The sequence below is a fragment of the Ochotona curzoniae genome, unplaced genomic scaffold (genome assembly GCF_017591425.1).
Source record: "Ochotona curzoniae isolate NIBS_2020 unplaced genomic scaffold, NIBS_Ocur_1.0 contig_1014, whole genome shotgun sequence".
NCBI classification, from domain to species: domain Eukaryota; kingdom Metazoa; phylum Chordata; class Mammalia; order Lagomorpha; family Ochotonidae; genus Ochotona; species Ochotona curzoniae.
In genome coordinates, this window is record NW_024464920.1 from 38,613,022 (window position 1) to 38,633,205 (window position 20,184).

Consider the following 20,184-nt stretch of genomic DNA (forward strand, 5'->3'; position numbering starts at 1 on the left):
CACGCCTGTAGATTGCATGTTTGCATACTATATATTGGTTATCACAGTACATGGAAAGCGTATATTTGTTTCTTGGGAACTAGCTTATTTCACTAAGCATCATGGTGTCTAGTTCTCTCAAACTATTGAAAACAGTTGAAAGGGAGAGAATCTTCCCAGGCTGTCTCAGTGAGGTTACCATCACTTAATCTTTAAAACAGGTTGATTGTCATGACGCCTAGCTCCTCTATAAATTCACCGCATGAGAAGTTGGCCAGAAGACCTAATCTTTCCGTTCAGGGTGACTTTTAGATTCTTGTACTGATAATAAAGGTTATGTGCTAAAAAAAAAAAAAAAAAAAAAAAAAAGTTGCTACTTTTCTGTCTGGAAGCCAGAATGTGTTTAATCAAGTGATAAAACAGCTAGGAGTTGAATCTCAAGCATTTGTCTCTCTCTTCTCTTTTTAATGGAGTCTACCTCGTTTGTAGTTGACCTTGTTATAAATCCTCCCAACTGCGTATCTTTGCTTTTCACTCTCCCACATAGTTTCATAAATTTGCCTTCAGCATGATTTTAAGTTGAAGTCAGGAGTATGGCTATAATGCCAGTAGTGGGGACTGGAGTTGTTTTTCCATGAACCTGAATGAACAGGCTGCATGTCTGTGATTTTGTAGCCTGTGGGAAAGGAGAGAGCAAAAAGTAGTGATATCTGTTACAGAGAAAGTTTGATCTGAATTCTGACCCACTCCAGCCTGTGAACCTGCCTCCAAACACAATCTCTTCAAAATTGCATTTTTCGGTTGAAATCTTCACATTCCTTGTTTCAGTCTCCTCATTCTCTTAAAACACAAAGGTATTCTTTCTGAGAAGACCAGAAGTTCCTTGTTTAAAAATGTGCTTATTAGTGCTGCCATCTAGTGGTTCATTCACACAATAGCTGGGACTGAGTCAGCTGCAACTGGGATCCCAGAACTCAATATGCCTTTCCCATGGAGTGAGAGGCACGCAAATGCTTGAACCATCTGCTGCTCGCTCCACAGGTGCACATTAGCAAGGAAGCCAGGGTCAGGAGCAGCAGCAGGATGCTAACCCAGGCCCTCAGATACAGAGGTTAAGTGCTGTTCCATGTTTTCAAAAAGCCGTTCAACAAACAGAGAGAGACAGGCAGAAAGAAAACAAATTCCTTCTATTTTTTAAGATTCGTTTTTATTTGAAAGGTAGATTTCTACAGAGAGATGGAGAAACAAAGAGAGAGGTCTTTCATCTGCTAGTTTGCTCCCCAAATGACCAAAATGGCCAGAGCTGAATTGATCTGGATCTGTGAGCCAGTAGCTTCTTCCAGGTCTACCACGTGGGTGCAAGGTCCAAAGGCTTCAGGCCGTCCTCTGCTGCTTTCCCAGGCCACAAGCAGGGAGTTGGATCAAAAGTGGAGCAGCTGGAATATGAACCGGTGCCCTTATGGAATGCTGTTACTTGACCATGCCAGCTCCAAAAACATAAATTCTTTAACTTGTCCCCTAGACTACTTTTAGTACGGATTTCATCTTTAAATATGTATATATACATACATATATTTTAAAATGAGTATATATATGAGTAAATATATTTTAAAAGTGAGTAATTGTAATGTGAAACTGAAAATCATGTTACTTTGGTTTGAAATGCAGAGAGAGTTCTTTTTTGCTGGTCTAAAGCACTGTTCAAAACGTTCTGAAACAACGTAGAATACAAAACAGATATGATTATGTTTTTCCCCAAGGATATCAGCATGATTTTACTGGGCAGTAATAATGAAGTGCTTCTCGCCATCTAATTTAAAAAAAAAAATCTACTTTCCCTTCTTGCTCAATGAGGAAAGCAATATGAATCTGCCTATTTAATGTTCCCATGCAAATCAGAGATTTCCAGGTTGATTACTCAGCCCTCCTGAGTAAGTGCACCTCTGAAGAGCCGGGGACAAATGTGCTGGTCATGAGTGTACAGAATGTGTGGGCTTGTTTTTTAAACACGAAGTCTTCGTTTTTCAGATACAGCTGAGGTTTGTTAACCCGCTGAAGAACCTGCGACGTCTTGGAATCAAGATGGTGACTGACATCTTTCTGGACTGGGAGTCCCATCAGTTCCGAGCGGAAGAAATCGATGCTGTGTTTCACGGGGTCGTCTGGCCCCAGGTAAGCCCTGCTGCTCCTGCTTCTGCCCACCTGTGGGTACCAGCCTTGTCGGCTGCCCAGAGGGCAGTGCTTGTCTGTGTCTTTGTTTTCTTTCACAGTAAGCCTTTCTTCATTTCTGGAAGTTTTTCACTCTGATTTGCTTCCACAAGCACGCTTGAAGACCAGGCATTCATTTCGGTAATACTCTGGCACTTATAGCTAAAGCCTGTGGGAATGCCGTTCTGTCACTTGAATCGCTTAGTGCAATGTAACTTCCTCAGCACCTCATGTAACACGGCCCGTGGCTGTTGACAGAAGAGGAGAAATGTGCAGGTGTTTTTCTTACGTGTTCCCGTGTTTAGTTTCCCTGGTTGTAACCGATCCTAAAGATCCTAGTGACAGCTAGGAAGCCTGCAGGAGAGCCTGGCTTCCTGGTTGCATGAACTTTTAGCCATTTCTGACCACGGGACACCTCCTCTTCCGAGTCTAGCGTTTCCCAGCACTCTCTACCATTTTTATCATAAATATTGTGTTGGGGCCCTTTATTTCTCCTTTAATCTTTGTTTTAAATGTTCATCTCTAGGCTCTGCCACCCCTGTTCTGGCATCTCTGTTCTCCTTGTCACTTCTTTTTGTTATTGTATCTGTGTCATATAATTTCATGTGTGTCTCCATTTTAGTGTTTTTGTTTTGTCCCTAGATCTGCAGGCTTGGGTCAGAGAGTCCGTATTCTCCTACGCCTCTGCTGAAACTAATTAGTGTCTGGGGCAGAAATGCAAGGTATGACCTTTTTATGTCCCCCTTCCCCTTTCAATTTACTTAATAAAAACTAGTCCAGGGAACTAATCATGTAATTAATGGCATTCTCATACATTAAGTTTTTGTAGGTGTAGTTAAAGAGAATGGACAGCTGGATAAAAATGTAGTGATAGCTTGAAATCTATTTTCTAAGGAAAAATACAAGTTGCTAAACAGTGTAGACTTCAGGATGTAGCTTTTGTAATATTTTAATTATTAAATTTAGTTTATCAAAGAAATGGGTTAAATAGCATTTTACTATATAATATACATTTAAATTGTGGGTTGTATATAATAGATTGTTATAATCCTATAGTTTGATTAAAACTTGAAACTTGGAACTACTAGAATTGATAAAAGTGGTCTTTCATTGTGTAATAAGCCAACAGTTTGATATAGTCTGGCAAAGAGAGAAGCAATATTAAACATACAAGAATCATACCATAAATAGGAATATTATCATGTTTTATATTATTGCTCAAAAATAAAAACTGATTTGTAATTGGCATTCTGTGTTTTTCCCAGTTCCCACTAAAAATTAGAAAAATTTGACAGACTTACTAAACAGACTTTACAGTTAGTAAAACTGTAAATACACAGCTCTTGTGGCTAGAAAGGCTTTTTATTCATTTATTCGAAAGGCACAGTTAGCGGTTAAGAGGGATGGAGGAGCAAGGAAGAGAGAGAGAATATTTCAGAACCACATCACTGAGCTGTTAGTATTCAGTAAGAAGTCAATTTTGATTTTGAAGTGTGGCTTCCATAATTTCGGCAACTGCAACATGTATTCCATCTGTAGGGAAGTCTAACATTTTACTTTAGTCTTGTATAAATGAAGGTAGGGCTGCACTTCAAGCCAGCGTTTTAAAACTTACAAATAAACTTAAATCATCTCAAAAAATAAGGCCAACTCATGACAATAAAAATGTACTAATAAGGGTGATAATATAATGCATTATGCAGAGTGAAACATTCATGAAACAGAATGAGATTCTATAAATAATTAAGCTGGGGCTGCTGTTGATCACTCTTTGATCAGCCCTGATGCAGCTGACCCTAGGGGACCCTGGGTGATTCACCTGTGCCTCCTGAGCCTGTTCACTCCTGCACGGCCCCGCAGTCCTTGCCTTGGATGTGCACGGGGTCTTCGTAGCTTACCTGCTCCTTGAGGGCATAGAACGTACCCCCCCGTGTTGCTGCGCAGGCTCAGTGTCACTTACCCACAATGCTGTGGGCAGAAGTAGTTAAGATTTCCATGTTGTTCACATTTTGGGATATTTGTACATACTCTGCTGCTTCAGGACTCCTCAGGCAAAAATCCAAAATGCTCCAAAATCTGAAACTTACCAAGTCTTCGGATTGTTGAACAAAGGATGCTCAGGAACGCCGTCCTCCGCGAAGGGTTATAGTCCAGGCTTCATTATCGTTCGTTGAGTGTTGAATGAGTATTTGAAATTTTTCACTGAGCCTTACATTGTCGTATGAAGGTGGTATCTCCAAGCCTCAGTTTTGCCACCTGCAAAAGGGAAATAATAACAATTCTACTTCTGTGGTAACATATCAAGTATCTTGCTTGCTATCTACCCGTACTTTGCACAATCTCTGTCGGGCAGAGAGGTGTATGCATTCAACCATTTAGTACTCTTTTATCCGTTTGTCACGGCTAAGGGTGTTGGTGCTTGACCTCTTTCCAGGGATGAAATAACAGCCAGCCAGCCTAGCTTCAGTGTGTTAGTGTTGTGTCTCCACCTGAAAGGCAGCTGCCGGCATGCCCGTGGCCTTCAGGCAGCCCCTGTGCGCTCCGCGCTGCTTGGGAGCTGCCAGCAGGAGGGGTGTTTGTGTGGGTCCTTGAAGATGGATCCATTCCTGCCACAAGCATTCCTCCTCCCAAGAAAGCATCTCTCAACAGATTAGTTTTGGTCTCTACACACCCTTAAGTTTTTATATCAATGTACAAATGTTCACATTCTAGAATCCTGCCTCTAACTGAAGAGATAAGCAATCTTTAAGAAGTTTCTTTTAGAAAGCCCGAGAATTTGGAGTTGCACTGCCTTGAGTCTCAGCTCTGCTGGCGCAGTGGCTTTGCACGAGTTTCAGTTTCTTCCTCTGTAATGTGTAGACAATGCGATTGCCCAGCAGAGCTGTTAAAGCGTATTAAATGAAAATCTTACATAAAACATTTCAGTCATAGGGGGTTTGTAAGGTGCTTTGAATTAGGACCCATCGAGTTTTAGATTTAAGTTTCACACATACACATGTGTTAAATGTGCAGATCCACTTGCGTATGTATTTTTGTAAATAAGCATTATTCCAATGTTGCTTTCGTTTGTTTTTTTCCTCACAGATACTTTCCTTTTCTGGCTAAACAGAAGCCTGGGCATCCAGAGTATGATATCTTAACCAATGTCTTTGCAATTCTGTCAGCCAAGAATCTCTCTGATGCCACCGCTGGTGTTGTGATGGATATTGTCAGTGACCTGCTTAACATTCCGGACTTCGAGCCCACAGAAACAGTGTTGAGCTTGCCAGTAACTGGATGCGTATATGCAGATGTGTCCGAAGATATGGACGGTGTGTATTTATACAAAGGAAATGGTCGTGAGACATCTGAGGAACATTTGCCTTTGAAAAGAAAGGACCATCAGTATGGTTCTCATAATAACTTGCCTGTAGTTTCTCTGGCAATTAATGCTGATTTACATAAGCTGAATTTTCCTTGCAGTTGTAAAAATTCAGATCAGTTATTCTTCGGAAGTTTCCACTGTCCTCTAGGAAATGACGGGTGATTTCCAGTGTTGACATCTCTGAGATCATGCACTGTTGCAGCCCAGCAGCTCTTCTCGGCTACCCAAGTGGAGTCTCTTTCATTTTTAAACTAGCTAAAGAGACAGCTCTTGAGTAGGAAGAAAGTTATTTAATTTTGTTTTGGGTGACATGTGTTTACTGGAAAGGCAAGTCACAGCAAGAGAGGGAGAGACAGAGATTTTTCGTCCTCTGGTTCACTCTCCCAATACCCCAGTAACTTCCTGAAGCTGGGCCGGGCCAAAGCCTGGAGCCAGTAGGTTCCTCCTGCACTCCCATGTGGATGGCAAGTACTTACGCCATTTCCTGGTGCTTTCTGGGTACATCAGTGGCGAGCTGGCTCAGCAGTGAACTGCCCAAAACTTGAACCAGCCCCTCCTATAGGATACCTACATCACATGAGGCAGCTGAACTGGCTCCATTCGTTGATTGATGTTTAAAGTTGAAATTTATTAAAATGTCCACAGTAGTTGAGTGCTTTCCTTATCCAAATGTAAATATGTTCTATAGTTGGAAATTTGCTCAGAGTTTCTGAAATGAAAACGCTAGTCACCGTCTGTTTCAGAGTCCATCACTGTGGGAGGGAGGTTGATCCTGCCCCACGTACCTGCAGTTCTGCAGTATCTCAGCAGAACCACAATAAGTGCAGAGAAAGTGAAAAAGAAGAAGAACCGCGCACAAGTCAGCAAAGAACTAGGCATTCTTTCCAGGTAAGTGACTGCAAAGATGACATCATCATCCGTGGTCTTAGTTTTTTCTTGTTTTATCTTGTTAATGCCAGTGAGAAGCAAAAGATGCTTTCGGTGTTCTAAGTGCTGTCTTCTCTAACTCAGTGCAGAATGTTGATATAATCTTTAGAAGCCTTTTATACTATTTGCCTCTGTTTGATTGTATTAAAGGGAGCAGACTTCAGAATCCTCGTGCGGACTGGAGGTTGGACTGTTTGACCCTTTAAAGCTTTGAGTTTTGTGGCTTTTTTGAGGGGGGGGTTGTTTTTAAGTTTAGTTAATAAAAATAAAAGAGCAGAAAACATCATATGAGCTTTTTGAAGACTTTGATATCTAATATTAATGATTGAAGTTAGTAAACCTGAATGGAGAAGTTATTTTTATATAGACTGTCACAAGGCTTAATCATTTTTTTTAAATTCTGTTAATTTCAACATGAACAAAATGTGGTAGAGTCTTCTGCCTACTTGCTTTACACTGCTCTCTTTATATTGTTACATTTCTGTTACACAGATTGAGGAAACATGGTCAGTGCACTCAGGACTGTCATCCAGGCTATCTAGTATTTGAAAGAAGAGCAGAGCTTAGACACAGAAGGACTCACAGGACAGTCTGAGACACGTGCCGTGTGACATCAGCCTCTTTGAGACTCAGTGATTGCGTGTGAAATCTGAGGCAAATAAGGCCTTAATTGCTTTCTGTTGTGGAAATTTAAATTCACACACTACACATATAACTATGGCGCTGAAGTTCACTAAAATTCATCTACACAATTACATATTGCAGAGGAAATGGAGTTGTAGCCATAAGCCCAATAAGACTAAGCAATGCTACATACACACATAATTCAAAACCCCCTTTATTTTCTGTCCAAACTTTTTGGTCGTAAAGATTTTCTACCCAAAGTTTGACTTGCTAGAGTAGTGCTGGCAAACTCATGTGTCTTTCTGCATATCTCCTTTCCGTAGGATCAGCAAGTTTATGAAAGACAAAGAACAAAGTTCGCTGCTTGTTACACTTCTGCTTCCTTTCCTCCATCGTGGCAATATTGCTCAGGTACAGATGTACAGAACGTTTACTTTGTGTGGGCAATGCCAGTGTATCACCGGATTTGTTTGTCAGCAGCGGTTTTATTTGTTACTTTATTTGATGCATTTTGCCTTAAAAAAAAAAGTTTAAAAAAAGTTTTGGGCCTGGCGCAATGGTGCAAGTGGTTAAGGTCCTCACCTTGCACGCCGGGATCCAATATGGGCGCCGGTTCTATCCCGGCAGCCCCGCTTCCCTTCCAGCTCCCTGCCTGTGGCCTGGGAAAGCAGTCAAGGACAACCCAAGGCTTTGGGACCCTGCACCCCTGTGGGAGACCCGGAAGAGGCTCCTGGCTTCGGATCGGCCGTTGCGCTCACTTGGGGAGTGACTCATCAGACGGAAGATCTTCCTCTCTGTCTCTGCTCTCTGTATATCTGCCTTTCCAATAAAAAAATAATAAAATAAATCTTAAAAAAAAAGTTTTATGCCGTAATAAAAGGTTAGAAATAAAAGGAAAAAAGTTGGTACAGAAACGGGAATGGGGCAGACCCGCTGGTGAAGACACCACCATGGGCCTTCGTGGGAAGCAGAGGCCCCTTGCTTTTCCTTCATTTCCCTTCTGATTCATTGTAAGCTTGCCTTTTCTCTTTGACTTTGATCAGTAACAGATCTGAAACCCATGACGTGTGTTGTATAATATGAAATATGCATCTTGGTGAGAAACCTAAGCAAAGGCCAGGCTTCATGTCCAGCAAAAAGTAGAGTTTTTGATACAGTTTTTAACTCTTAGTTTAATCCTAATGTAAAAAACCCTCCAAGGCCCAAGGTGACCTGTAAGACCTAGTGGTGATGTGGAATCTCGCCATCTGGGAGTTCAGTTTGAGATACAACAAATCTGCAGAAAAAGGATTTTAACTTTTTAACAAGCTCATTTTTTCTTGACTGTATTTGAACTAGGTGGTGTAAGAAATTGGCTTTCAAAACCATGTATATTCTCTGTTAGAATTGAAGTAAGATATGGAGCATTGTTATGAGTTTTATGTTTAGTCAAAGTGCTGAAAATGTCAAAAAAAAAAATGAAGTTATTTTTCCAATGACTTTTTTTTTTTAATCTAGGAGTGATTATTTTCTGTACTGTAATATATTGAAGTTCAGGCTCATCAGTTTTACAGAGATGTGACTTTTTTCTCTTTTTCCTGAAGGATACGGAGATGGATATTCTGGTGACAGTGCAGAACTTGTTAAACCACTGTGTGGAGCCCACAGACTTCCTCAAGCCACTGGCGGCGCTCTTCTCCATTATTAAGAATAAACTATCAAGACAATTGCTTTGCACAGTTTTCCAGGTGCGTGTAATTTCCATTGGTTATTCCAAGTCCCTTTTTTCTTTTAAAAGACGTGTAAAGCATTTGAGCAGGGTGTGTGTGCATAAATCATAATTTATAGGAATTTGGGGAATGAAGCTGAGGGGAGGAAGGCAGAAAAATTCAGGTTTTATTTACTGGTAACTACGCTGTTTTTCCTCCCAGACTCTTTCTGATTTTGACAGTGATCTACAGTACATCACTGATGTTGTCAAGGTAAGAAAGAAATCTGATTTCTCCGCCTCGAAAAGGGATGGTCATTTTTGCTTATTGAAGATTTATGTGCCTTCATTTACATTGTTCCAATGGCGTTTTCTTGCAGCTTAATGCATTCGATCACAGACATCTTGATGATATCAACTTTGATGTCCGCTTTGCGGCCTTCCAGACCATCGCCTCCCACGTTAAAGACATGCAGGCGGTGGATGCTAACTACCTAATTCCGGTCATGCATAATTGTTTCTATAATATGGAGGTAGGTGTTTGTAAGCAACATGTATTAATTTTTTGTTGCCATGGTAATACAGCTACTATAATATGATCTCATCTGGAAATTGGTTCTTGAGAGGTATTAGGGTTTTCAGAATAAAAATTTTTTTAGATGCAGAATTTTTTGTTTCGCGCAGAACCTGAAAGGCAAACATTTTGAAAGTAAATAATAAATGTGGAAGCACTTTGAAAAAGTAGGTGTTTATGTGTCAGAGTAGTCGCCGTGTTTCTGAGCTGAGTTTAATCCTAAAATGGGAGAAATCAAAGCCTTTATTTGTGTTAAGCTTGTACTGGCATTAACAGTCTCTGTGACTTTTAGCAACTGCTCATCTGTTAGTTCAGAATTATGCCCCTTTTAAAAAATAGTCATTTACTTGTTTATTTTGAAAGAATTTACAGAGAAAGAGGAAAAAAAGACATCTTCCATCTGCTGATGCATTCGCGTGATGGTTGCAAGGGCCAGCCCTGGGCTGGGCCAGAGCCAGGAGCCAGGAGCTTCATCTGGGTCTCCCGTGTGGGTGCCATCTTGCACTACTTTTCAGGGCATTAGCAGAGGCCTGGATTGAAAGTAGAGTAGCTCTGGCACTTGCCTCGTACCCGCACGGGGTTCTGGTATTACAGGTAATGACATTAACAGCTACATTACAGAGCTAGCCTGTCAGTACAAGAAATTCTAAGTCAGTGCCTGGTTGGCTGACTTGGAAATACCCTGTGTATACTATCTGTGTTCCTCAAGCAAGGAACTTCGTAGGAACCAACTGCAATCACTAGCCAGTTATCTCTCAGTGCTGACCTCATACGGTGGGGCTTTCAAAGAGCGGGCAGGTCACGTTGCTTGGGAGTTGAATGTTCCATACGGTATGTGGTTGTTACACAGAATGCTTTGTTTTCTCATTTCCAGCTAGGAGATATGTCTCTAAGTGATAATGCCAGCATGTGCTTGATGAGTATCATTAAAAAGCTGGCAGCCTTGAATGTTGCTGAGAAAGAATACAAAGAACTCATTCATCGGTCGCTACTGGAGAAGTTGAGGAAAGGGTTGAAGAGCCAGACAGAGGTACTTGTTGTAACCCCATCTCTGTAGGTCTGCTGAGGTCTGCTGCAGTCGTGTTCTCCTACTTCCTTTCTGGATGTGTAGGAAAAAAGTGGTCAGGCCTAGGACACTGAAGTCAACACTGGATTGGGTAACAAGGGAATGGGAACAGAAATGAGAGCCATGTTTGCTTTTATGTGTGTGTTTGATATTTTGTAAAACAGTAGAAATGTAGAGAGTTTTTTTAATATATATATATTTAATGGTGTTTGTGTGTGTGTGTGTGTTCCCTGATATTACATAGGCAACAGAATCATGAAAAATAATTTGCCTCCGTTTGATATTTGCAGAGTATCCAACAGGATTATACTACCATACTTTCTTGTTTAATTCAAACCTTTCCGAATCAACCAGAATTTAAAGACTTGGTACAGCTCACTCATCGCCAGGATCCGGAAATGGACTTCTTTGAGAACATGAAGCACATTCAGGTAGATGATGGCTGTCCTTTTTGGGAACTGCAGAATAAGCAGTTTGAACACTTCTGCCTTGTTGAGAGACATGTGTTCTAACTTCCCCCGGAAGGTTTGTTTCTCATTCTTGGTCATAAGTCAAATTTGCCTCGGAGATAATCATTTCCTGGGGCTGGGTTTCTTTGGTTGTGTTACAGACCACGGCTGATACCCGTGTCACCTTTCTGTGCTTTCTCCTAAGAAACTTTACGTGTGTTGGGATCCATTGCTACCCAGAAGTTGTAGATTACGTCTGTGGAAGCAAATCCGAGCACAGCTGTTTGGGTCATGTAACACAGGGACTGTGCTCCACTCTGATCTTTTCATGAAAGGAACACGTGATTCTAGAAGCAAGCTAGTTGTAGGAGAGATTGTTCAGTAACTGATTTGTCATGCATCTGACTCGTAGATCCACCGGCGAGCCAGGGCCCTGAAGAAGCTGGCTAAGCAGCTGCTGGAAGGCAAGGTTGCGCTGTCCTCTAAATCCCTTCAGAATTACATCATGCCCTATGCCATGACGCCAGTCTTTGATGAGAAGATGCTCAAGGTAGGGCATCAGCTCTAGAACCCATGAACCTCTGCCCCTGCCTGGACAGAATGTAGAAAGAGCTGGTGGCATGCATTGCCATGCCATCGCCACGATGAGAGGCTTCAGAGTGAGCTGGAGCCCTTCAGCTGCTCCTGGCAGCATAGTGAGTCTGGCATAAATGGTGTCTGTTCTTTGTAGTTTTCACTGTTGGGAATTCACAAAGGCTAACCACGAAAGGTTGATCTTCCTAGAAATTGTCGCATATCATTTTGTTTTTGTATCATAGGACTTAGTTTTTGGCAGCTTCCATTGGTCAACAGAGTATGTTATTTTCCCAAATAGCTCATTAGAAATTAAATAAAACAAAACTGTTTGTACTGATACATCAGCCACTAGGGACTTGAATGCATAGTCTGGCCCTGTCTGAATCCAGCACTGCGTCGGCTCTCGGGCGGTGTCCCGAGCGCTTCCCCTCACCCCTGCCCGCGCCCCGTGCAGAGTCAGCCACTGTTTTAGAGGACCACACACTGAGACGTGAGGTGACTGTTCCAAATCGGGTTTTGAACTTGAGCTGTTTTGACTATTATGCCAGCACTGGAACAGAATAAATATTTTTTAATTGAATAGATTAATAAGTGATGGCATTTCTGATCACAAAAATTCAAGTCTAAGTGCAGCAATGTCTAAATTTGTGGCTTGAATTTATACTTTTGATTATATGACCTCCAACAATAGTTCATTTCCTTTGTTGTTTCAAAAACGCTTGAAAGAATTCTCTGAGGATATAAATAATCTGTAGGGAAATAGTTCAAGATTTTTCATTTAAATTTCAGTTTGAACATCCAGCGAGCACAACCAATTCAAAATTTTGGGCACCGAAATACACTTTCTAGATTTTTAACCTACTTGTGAATTTACATTTCTTTCTGGCCTGAGTCTTATAGGTGACACTTTTTCAGCAATCCAACGGTGTCTTTTTAACATACTTATTCTATTTAATTATGTTAAGGATATATGTATGTTAATAATATACTAATGTTGGGCTTAAGCTTAATTTTTTCTTTGTGTTTCATTAACCGTATGTTTTTTTTTCCCTTTTGCTTCCCTCTGTTGGATCACTTGGGTCATTTTTGTAATTTTTTTATTTGGTTTGTTGGCTGATTAGCTATTTATTGGGGTTTACAGTCATTTCTTTCCCTTTCGTCTTTGCTGATCATCCTCCGTTTGCCTTTTTAGCCTCATGCCTTATTCATAAATGCTTGTCCCACGCTGACACTCTTGATTTACTTTACAGCATGAAAACATAACCGCAGCGGCCACGGAGGCCATTGGGGCCGTGTGCAAACATCTCTCTTGGCCAGCATACATCTATTACTTGAAGCATTTCATTCATGTCTTACAGACAGGACAGATCAACCAAAAGTTGGGGGTCAGGTATAAGCAAACATTTTTATTTCTTTTTTAAAATGTAATTTTAAAATGACTTCCTGAATTAGTCTTTATGATCTCCATTGCTTTTTGCCTTATTTTAAGGAGGTCATGCTAATGCTTATTAATGTTAAGACTGCTGATGAAATTGTGTACAATTCTTTAAACTTTCTCTCCTTTAAGTAGTCAAACATTTCTGTGTATTTTTTTTTCCAACAGTTTGCTAGTAATCGTGTTAGACGCATTCCACTTTGACCACAAAACACTTGAGGAGCAAATGGCAAAAATTCAGAATGAAGAAAGTAAGTTTTTTGAAACTTTCTAAAACTATATTGCCACCTTATTCTTGGATAATTTGGGATTGTGAACTGAAGATGGCAAAATCCCAGTTACTCTCTTTTGCTATTCTTGTAGCAGAGTGTGTCATGAGGGAGTTAAAACAGTTTACATATTCTGGCAAAACTTGATTTATCTGGAGTGAAAAGTTACATAGTTTATTAGTGAAGAATCCTGAGCTGCAGATTTACACAGGAATAAGCAACCAACATAAATGTGTTATTTTCTATGATATCTGGTAGATTCCGTGTATTAAATGCATTTTTTACTTAATATATTTCAAACTTAATAGTGAATTTCTGGAATTATAACCAGATCATAATTTATGGAGCATCTTATTATCTTTAAATGAATCTATATTTTACAATACTTTTTGAAACATGCTTTAAAAAATTAAAAAAAAAAATAGAAAGCGAGAGGGATTCCATGTGCTAGTTCACCCCTCAAATAGCTGCAGTGGGGGCTGGGCCAGCCCAAAGTCAGGGTACAGGGATCCAGTCACTTGAGCCATTCCCAGCCATAGTGGCTGGTAGTTAGGGAAGAAGTGAGCAGCCAGGATTTGAACCAGTGCCCATGTGCAGTTCCGACCTAACCTGTGGTGCCACGCTGGCAGCCCTGCCCCATATCTTTGATGTGAGAAACTGAGGTGCTGGAATTGTAAAGTGACTTCTCCAAAGCTACATAGTCAGTAAATACAAATTAATTTTCTGAAACTGGAAAGAACCAGACCTGTGTTTGAGTTTAATTTGTTTACCTACACAGTACCCTTGCCAGGCAGGCAGTTAAGATGAAGCCAAAACCCAGTGGCTGGACATTGATTTGTCAGCCTTCAAATCTAGTGCACCTGCCCCGAATACCACTGCCTCAATTTGTTTAAGGAGCTGAGTGTGGGAATCAGGGAAATTTCTGCATAAAAACCTTTGGCTCCCATTGGTTTTCACACTCGTGAGTGTAGATTGTTGCTCTCGGAAACTCAAGCGCAGGGCTTCAGAAGCTTTTGCAAAGGTTTTTTGTTTTGTTTTTTGATTCTAGAGGATTTTCATTGTGATGTAAACATGGACACAACGGAATTGACCGAGTTACCGGAGCAGGAGGCCATGGAGCTGGGAAACCCAGATGAGGAAGAGAAGGCAATTCCACACACGAGTCTGGCAGGCCACGACGGAGAGCCAGGAAGTCACGAGCCTGGCGACCCAGAAGGGGCAGCACCTAAGGAACCCGAGTGCACCGCGGGGTCTGTCTCCTCCCTCCCGCGGAATAAGGAAGAGTTGGAGAGAACAATTCAAAATATCCAAACAGCCATCACCGGGGATATCCTACCCAGGCTCCATAAATGCCTCGCATCCACGGTAATCCTGCTGCTGGGGCCCGTCAGACCAGGACTCCTGTTGGTCCCTAATGGACTTCAGCTTCTGCGTGTCACACTGCCTCAGCCCTTCATGGGTCATCTCCTCTCTCAGCAGCTTCTGGCTCGTTGCCTGCTGTGGCTGGGCAGGACTACGCCTTGGCTGTGGTTTCCATGTGACTGATCCGTGCCCATGCCTCTCTGAAGTGCATGATCAGATGACTTACATTGCCAAAAACCGTACTAAAAAATCAGCCTAATTCTCTTTGCCGCTTTTTGGGACATGAGCTGGTGCCCACAAGGGATCCCAGTGACTGAAGGGGGAAGATTAGCCAATCAAGCCATTGTGTCAGGCCCTTATGGATGTTTTGCATATTTCATTATAGTCTCAACATAAGACATAAAAATTGGCCTTTTTTTTTTTCTTCCATGTGTTTCTTGGAATGACAGAACATTCTGAGTCCTATTCCTTTTATAATTTTTAAAGGTTTATTCCCAAATTATCATTAATTTCTTTAGAAAATACTAAACATGGAAGTGGGCTTATAGTATACAATAAGAGCTTGTCTTCCTATGTAATCTTTCTGTGCAAGGTTACAGTGTTTGTTAAGTCCTAATGCTTTATTGTACTTTAACCTAAATTTTTCTTACAGACTAAAAGAGAAGAAGAGCATAAGCTCATCAAGTCAAAGATTGTGAATGATGAGGAAGTGGTCAGAGTTCCTTTAGCGTTTGCCATGGTGAAGCTAATGCACTCCCTTCCAAAAGACGTCATGGAGGCCAACCTGCCGAGGTATGTTGGTTAGCGAAATCTGAGAGTTTAGTGAGCCTTCAAAATTGGTTCTTCCTTGAATCCCGAATCCTTTGGTTGGGAAGAGTAATCCTGTTTGCCGTGGTTCACAGTCCAAACTGGGAATTTTGGGAGATGAGTGATTAGGAGACAGAAAGAATGTTATTTCTCATTGCTGCCATGGATTTGAATGGTCGTCTTCCCTGCTCACTTCCTAGCATTTTGCTGAAAGTGTGTGCCCTCCTCAAGAACAGAGCACAGGAAATCCGAGACATTGCCCGCAGCACGCTGGCAAAAATCATAGAGGATCTGGGGGTGCACTTCCTGCAGTACGTCCTGAAGGAGCTGCAGACCACCCTTGTCCGCGGCTATCAGGTAAAGGCGTCACGTGCTTCCGGGCGAGTCAGGTTGCAGTGGGATACCTGCAGGTGAACAGTGCGCATCAAGGGGCTTTTGGCCTGTCCTCAGTGAAGAACCAAAGGTAACAGGCAGCCGTATTCAAAAGGTGCCAGTTTACATTAAAGACTTTAGTTTTAAGGAAAGTTCCTATTTCTGATTTTTTTTTTTAAGATCTTATGAATCTGTTACATGACTGAAATTCTTTAATTTCATGTTTTCTATTCTCTGAATCCTTGGTAATAATTTTTATTTATACTAAGCCTAGTTCCACAGATATTAAGGATAAAAACACTCATCTGTAAACATCCACGTGATGAAAACAGTAGGAGCTCCAGGCAGAACACAAAACCCTCTGAGTGTCTCTGGCTATCAGGCCCTCACTGCAGCACGCGAGGCACTGAACCAACAGTGCCCGGAGTTGTTAGCGATCAGGGACCTGATGGACATTGCATTGTAGTGCGACTCTAGTGCAGCTGGCCCCTGGGGGAGTGCTGTAGCTTGCAGGCCCAGTGAGCAGAGAAAGGGGTGGCCCTCTCAGGTGGAACGTCGGACATTTCCTGTGGCCAGGATGCTCGTCGGCGCTCCTCAGGGTGTTCTAATGTTCATGTCGTTACCCTGCTTATCATTTCAGGTGCACGTGCTGACTTTCACCGTTTACATGTTGCTGCAAAACCTCAGCAGCAAGCTCCAGGTCGGAGACTTGGACTCTTGTTTAGATATAATGATTGAGGTAAGATTGAAAGAAAGGAATCCCAGTTTTTTCTCAAGTAGGCAAAAGATGCAAAAAAAAAAGTTTGCAAAATAAGAAATCCTAGCAGCTCTAAGAATAAAAATAACATTTAAGAGGTAAAACCCAAATACAGTAAGTACTCTGCCACTGTTCACAGATTATAAATTGGTACAGTCTCTCTGGAAACAAAGTTCATATTCTGTACCAAGAGCTTTTGAAATGAGCAAAAAACTCTCTTCCAACAATCAGTATGAATGGAATAATTAGAGATCTGATTATAGGATTTATATGAAAATGTGTTTCCCTAAGCTCTGTTAATAATAGTAAAGAAATTAAAGATCAACTTTTTTTTTGAAAGATTTATTTTATTTTTATTGGAAAGGCAGATATACAGAGAGGAAAGACAGAGAGGAAGATCTTCTGTCTGATGATTCATTCCCCAGGCAGCCGCAACGGCTGGAGCTGAGCCAATCCGAAGCCAGGAGCCTCTTCCGGGTCTCCCACGCGGGTGCAGGGACCCAAAGCTTTGGGCCGTCCTCTGCTGCTTTCCCAGGCCACAGTCAGGGAGCTGGAAGGGAAGCGGGGCTGCCGGGATTAGAACTGGCGCCCATATGGGATCCCGGTGCGTTCAAGGCAAGGACCTTAACCACTGCGCCACCACGCCGGGCCCTAAAGATCAACTTTTAAAATTAGACGATGTGATAGCTTGGCCGATTGATTAGGAATAGAATAATTTTGCTATAGAACCTTTTGTTGCATTTATTTTTTAAAAAGTGGACATTAACATTTTGCATCTCAATTTAAATATTTATATTGCTTTGTATAATTAAGTTGTAAATGTTTTATCTAAAAAGAAAAATCTGCCGATACACAATTATGTATGTATGATGAGACTTGCGAAGGTTCCTGCCAAGTGCATATCATGACACAGCAGTGTATGCCGCTGCCACTTGGGGCGCACGTGTTCCTGTTGCTGCACCTGCTTTGGGGCACAGCTGCCTCATTTCTGATTCAGGGTCGTGCTGATGCGCAGCCTTGAAGGCACAAGACATAGCACAAGTAGTTAGGTCTTGTCTCTAACAAAAAGACCCGAAAGGAATTCCTGGCTCCTGGCTTCAGTCCGTCCCAGTCTTGGGCTGTGTCACTCAGCCTCTCAAGTATATAAAAACAAACTAAGGTTTTGAACGGTCATGGCATGTGGAATCAATACGTCAATTCTGCTACGAGGCAAGTTTGATATCTGTATGTTTGGGTTTTTTTTGTTTTTTTTTTTTCATAAAACACATTTTCATTGAACTTTTTTGTGGACTGTTCTTCAGATGGATATATTTAAGAATTTTCTTGCATGAAAATAAATTTACCTTTTAGTTCTATTTCCCATGAGCTTTTTGAAGTGTTCTCCTGTGTCTGCGAGGTGTTTTGCCTTTGCTTCCCGTTAGGGTCAGCCTTTGTTTCTGTCTGGATTTCTCTCGTAGTAGTTAGACCCAGGCTGCAGTGAAGTGCGCCAAGTCGTGCCCTTGGCTTGCAGTGCAGCCCACCTTGCCCTCCTTCCCCTCCTTGGATCTGCGCGGTCTGACATTGCATGTTCTCCCGTACGTGACGGGTGTTTGTCTGCTCTTTCCCCCACCAAGATTTTTAACCGCGAGTTGTTTGGTGCCGTTGCCGAAGAGAAGGAAGTAAAACAGATCCTCTCCAAAGTCATGGAGGCACGGAGGAGCAAGAGTTATGATTCCTACGAAATCCTGGGCAAGTTTATAGGAAAAGATCAAGTAACAAAACTTATCCTTCCATTAAAAGAGGTAAGGAATTCGATGTAGGGAATCCCCACATTCCCAGTCCCAGGAGCTTCTGAAAGGAGCCTTGCCGCCAGCCCTCCGAGCACCCAGGGCTTCCACGTCTGTGTGTTCTATCAACTGCAGATTAAAAATACGTCAGAAAAGAAATTGTATCTGTATTGAGCATGTACAGGGTTTTTTTTTTTTCCTTATTATTTCCTAAGCAACATAATATAGCAAATATTTATGAAGCATTTCCGTTGCATTGATGTCATGAATAATTTAGAGATGATTTCAAGTGTTTGAGAGTAGGTTATATAAGGGAAATTGAAAAAAAAAAAAATTGGAGGCCTGGGGCTTGTGTGGTGGCATAGGAGACTAAATGCCTGCAAGCACTGGTATCCCATATGGGCACTGGTTTAAGTTCTGGCTGCTCCACTTCCAATCCAGCTCTTTACTAATGGCCTGGGAAGGCAGTGGGTCATGGTCTGAGACCTTGGGTTCCTGCACCTACATGGGAGGCCCGGGAGCAGCCCCTGGCTCCTGACTTTGGATCAACTCAGCTCCCACTGTTGAGGCCACTTGGAGAATCAAGCAGTAGATGGGAGACCTCTCTCTGAATCTGCTGCTCTCTATAAAAATCTCCCTTTCAAAAAAAACGTCGTGGAGAAATGGAATGAAAATTCAGGATGAATTTTCATGAACTTTTTGGTACCTACTCGTATGAAAATCCTGCACCATGACAGACTGAAGCAGCTGTGGTTTTGCATGTCCACAAGGTGTTTAAATCCGGATCCAGACAGGTCCCAAGGGACTGATGTACAGCTCGCCCTGGTTCTTTTGTTTTGCTTTTAAAGTCACCAAATTAGGTGCTTTAATGTAAGGAGCATAGTTCCTAATGACAACCAAAAAATGTGAAAGGAAAGTCAGTGAAAACCTCGGTACTGGTGGAAGCTGCAGCTGGTCGAGTCAGTACCTAAAAATAATAACTGGGTCTCCTGCTGGCGTTGGTGAGCCTGAGCTTCTGCCAGGTTGTTCTGATTTACCCGGAGCTGATAGCAAGCCCTGAGGCTTGGAGATTGCAGCTCTCATTCGTCATTGCCTTTGCTTGGTGCCGTGGCAGTGTCTCTCTCATCTGATCTGGACTGTGTGTCCCCAGGTGTCAGCGACAGAGCGCAGAGGCAGGCAGCCCTCACAGGGGCCTGTGTCGGGTCTGGGGTTATAGGTAACTTTTGCTGTATATGTTGTATCTCCATTTGAAATTTTATGAAGAATGTATTTTCCAATTAGGGGGAAAAAATGTTTTGGGAAACACATTGCGTTCTGTGTTACATCTCCGTGGTGTTTATGTTTGCCTTTAGATCTTACAAAATACCACGAGTCTGAAAGTGGCCCGGAAGGTGCATGAAGCCTTACGGCGAATCATAGCAGGCCTGATCGTCAATCAGGACATGACGGCGGAGGCCATCCTGTTGCTCAGTTACGGCTTGGTCAGCGAAAATCTCCCCCTGTTAACAGAGAAAGAAAAGTAAGTTTTGGAGAAAAAAAGAAAGCCTTTAGGTGCTTATTTCTGATTTGCTTATTTATTTGACTTTCTCATTAACTCTTCAGTGGGTCATTTTATAACAATTTGCTTTAGTGAAAAAAAAATATGTTCACCTGAGCTATAGGATGGTGCTGTTCTGTGACATGATACAATTTCTCAGACTGCTTCTCTTATGAATGAGGTAGCCATGAAAGCAGTCCATTATTTTTGTATTTTTCTGTTGCCATTTTCACTTTTCGTTCAGAGTGACTGTAAGTATATACCTCTTACTGTAATTAAACAGAGATTTAAACAGAGACTTTCAACTACGCTGAGTGTTGGTAAGGTATGGGGATTTGCCTCCCTTTCTCAAAGATTCCTTGACATTTGTTTTCAGAGCAGACGACAAAGGGAATGTTGTCACTGTAGTTGCAGGGCTGCCCTTC

At 41.9% G+C, this 20,184-nt stretch overlaps 1 protein-coding gene across 2 annotated transcripts in view; it reads left to right on the top strand.

The window, feature by feature from the left end:
* UTP20 (UTP20 small subunit processome component) overlaps positions 1-20,184 on the top strand; it is an 86,522-nt gene that overhangs the window by 50,244 nt on the left and 16,094 nt on the right. The window contains exons 28-46 of one of the 2 annotated variants that reach the window (XM_040984217.1): positions 2,008-2,151; positions 2,830-2,909; positions 5,272-5,498; positions 6,295-6,439; positions 7,426-7,513; positions 8,686-8,829; positions 9,013-9,063; positions 9,170-9,326; positions 10,242-10,393; positions 10,720-10,860; positions 11,291-11,428; positions 12,705-12,844; positions 13,058-13,140; positions 14,234-14,523; positions 15,173-15,312; positions 15,528-15,684; positions 16,340-16,438; positions 18,070-18,237; positions 19,575-19,741. In XM_040984217.1, coding sequence (XP_040840151.1) covers positions 2,008-2,151; positions 2,830-2,909; positions 5,272-5,498; positions 6,295-6,439; positions 7,426-7,513; positions 8,686-8,829; positions 9,013-9,063; positions 9,170-9,326; positions 10,242-10,393; positions 10,720-10,860; positions 11,291-11,428; positions 12,705-12,844; positions 13,058-13,140; positions 14,234-14,523; positions 15,173-15,312; positions 15,528-15,684; positions 16,340-16,438; positions 18,070-18,237; positions 19,575-19,741 — 2,711 coding nt within the window. Of the gene's footprint in view, positions 1-2,007; positions 2,152-2,829; positions 2,910-5,271; positions 5,499-6,294; positions 6,440-7,425; positions 7,514-8,685; positions 8,830-9,012; positions 9,064-9,169; positions 9,327-10,237; positions 10,394-10,719; positions 10,861-11,290; positions 11,429-12,704; positions 12,845-13,057; positions 13,141-14,233; positions 14,524-15,172; positions 15,313-15,527; positions 15,685-16,339; positions 16,439-18,069; positions 18,238-19,574; positions 19,742-20,184 lie in introns of both variants that reach the window. The other variant, XM_040984211.1, reaches the window with a different exon arrangement.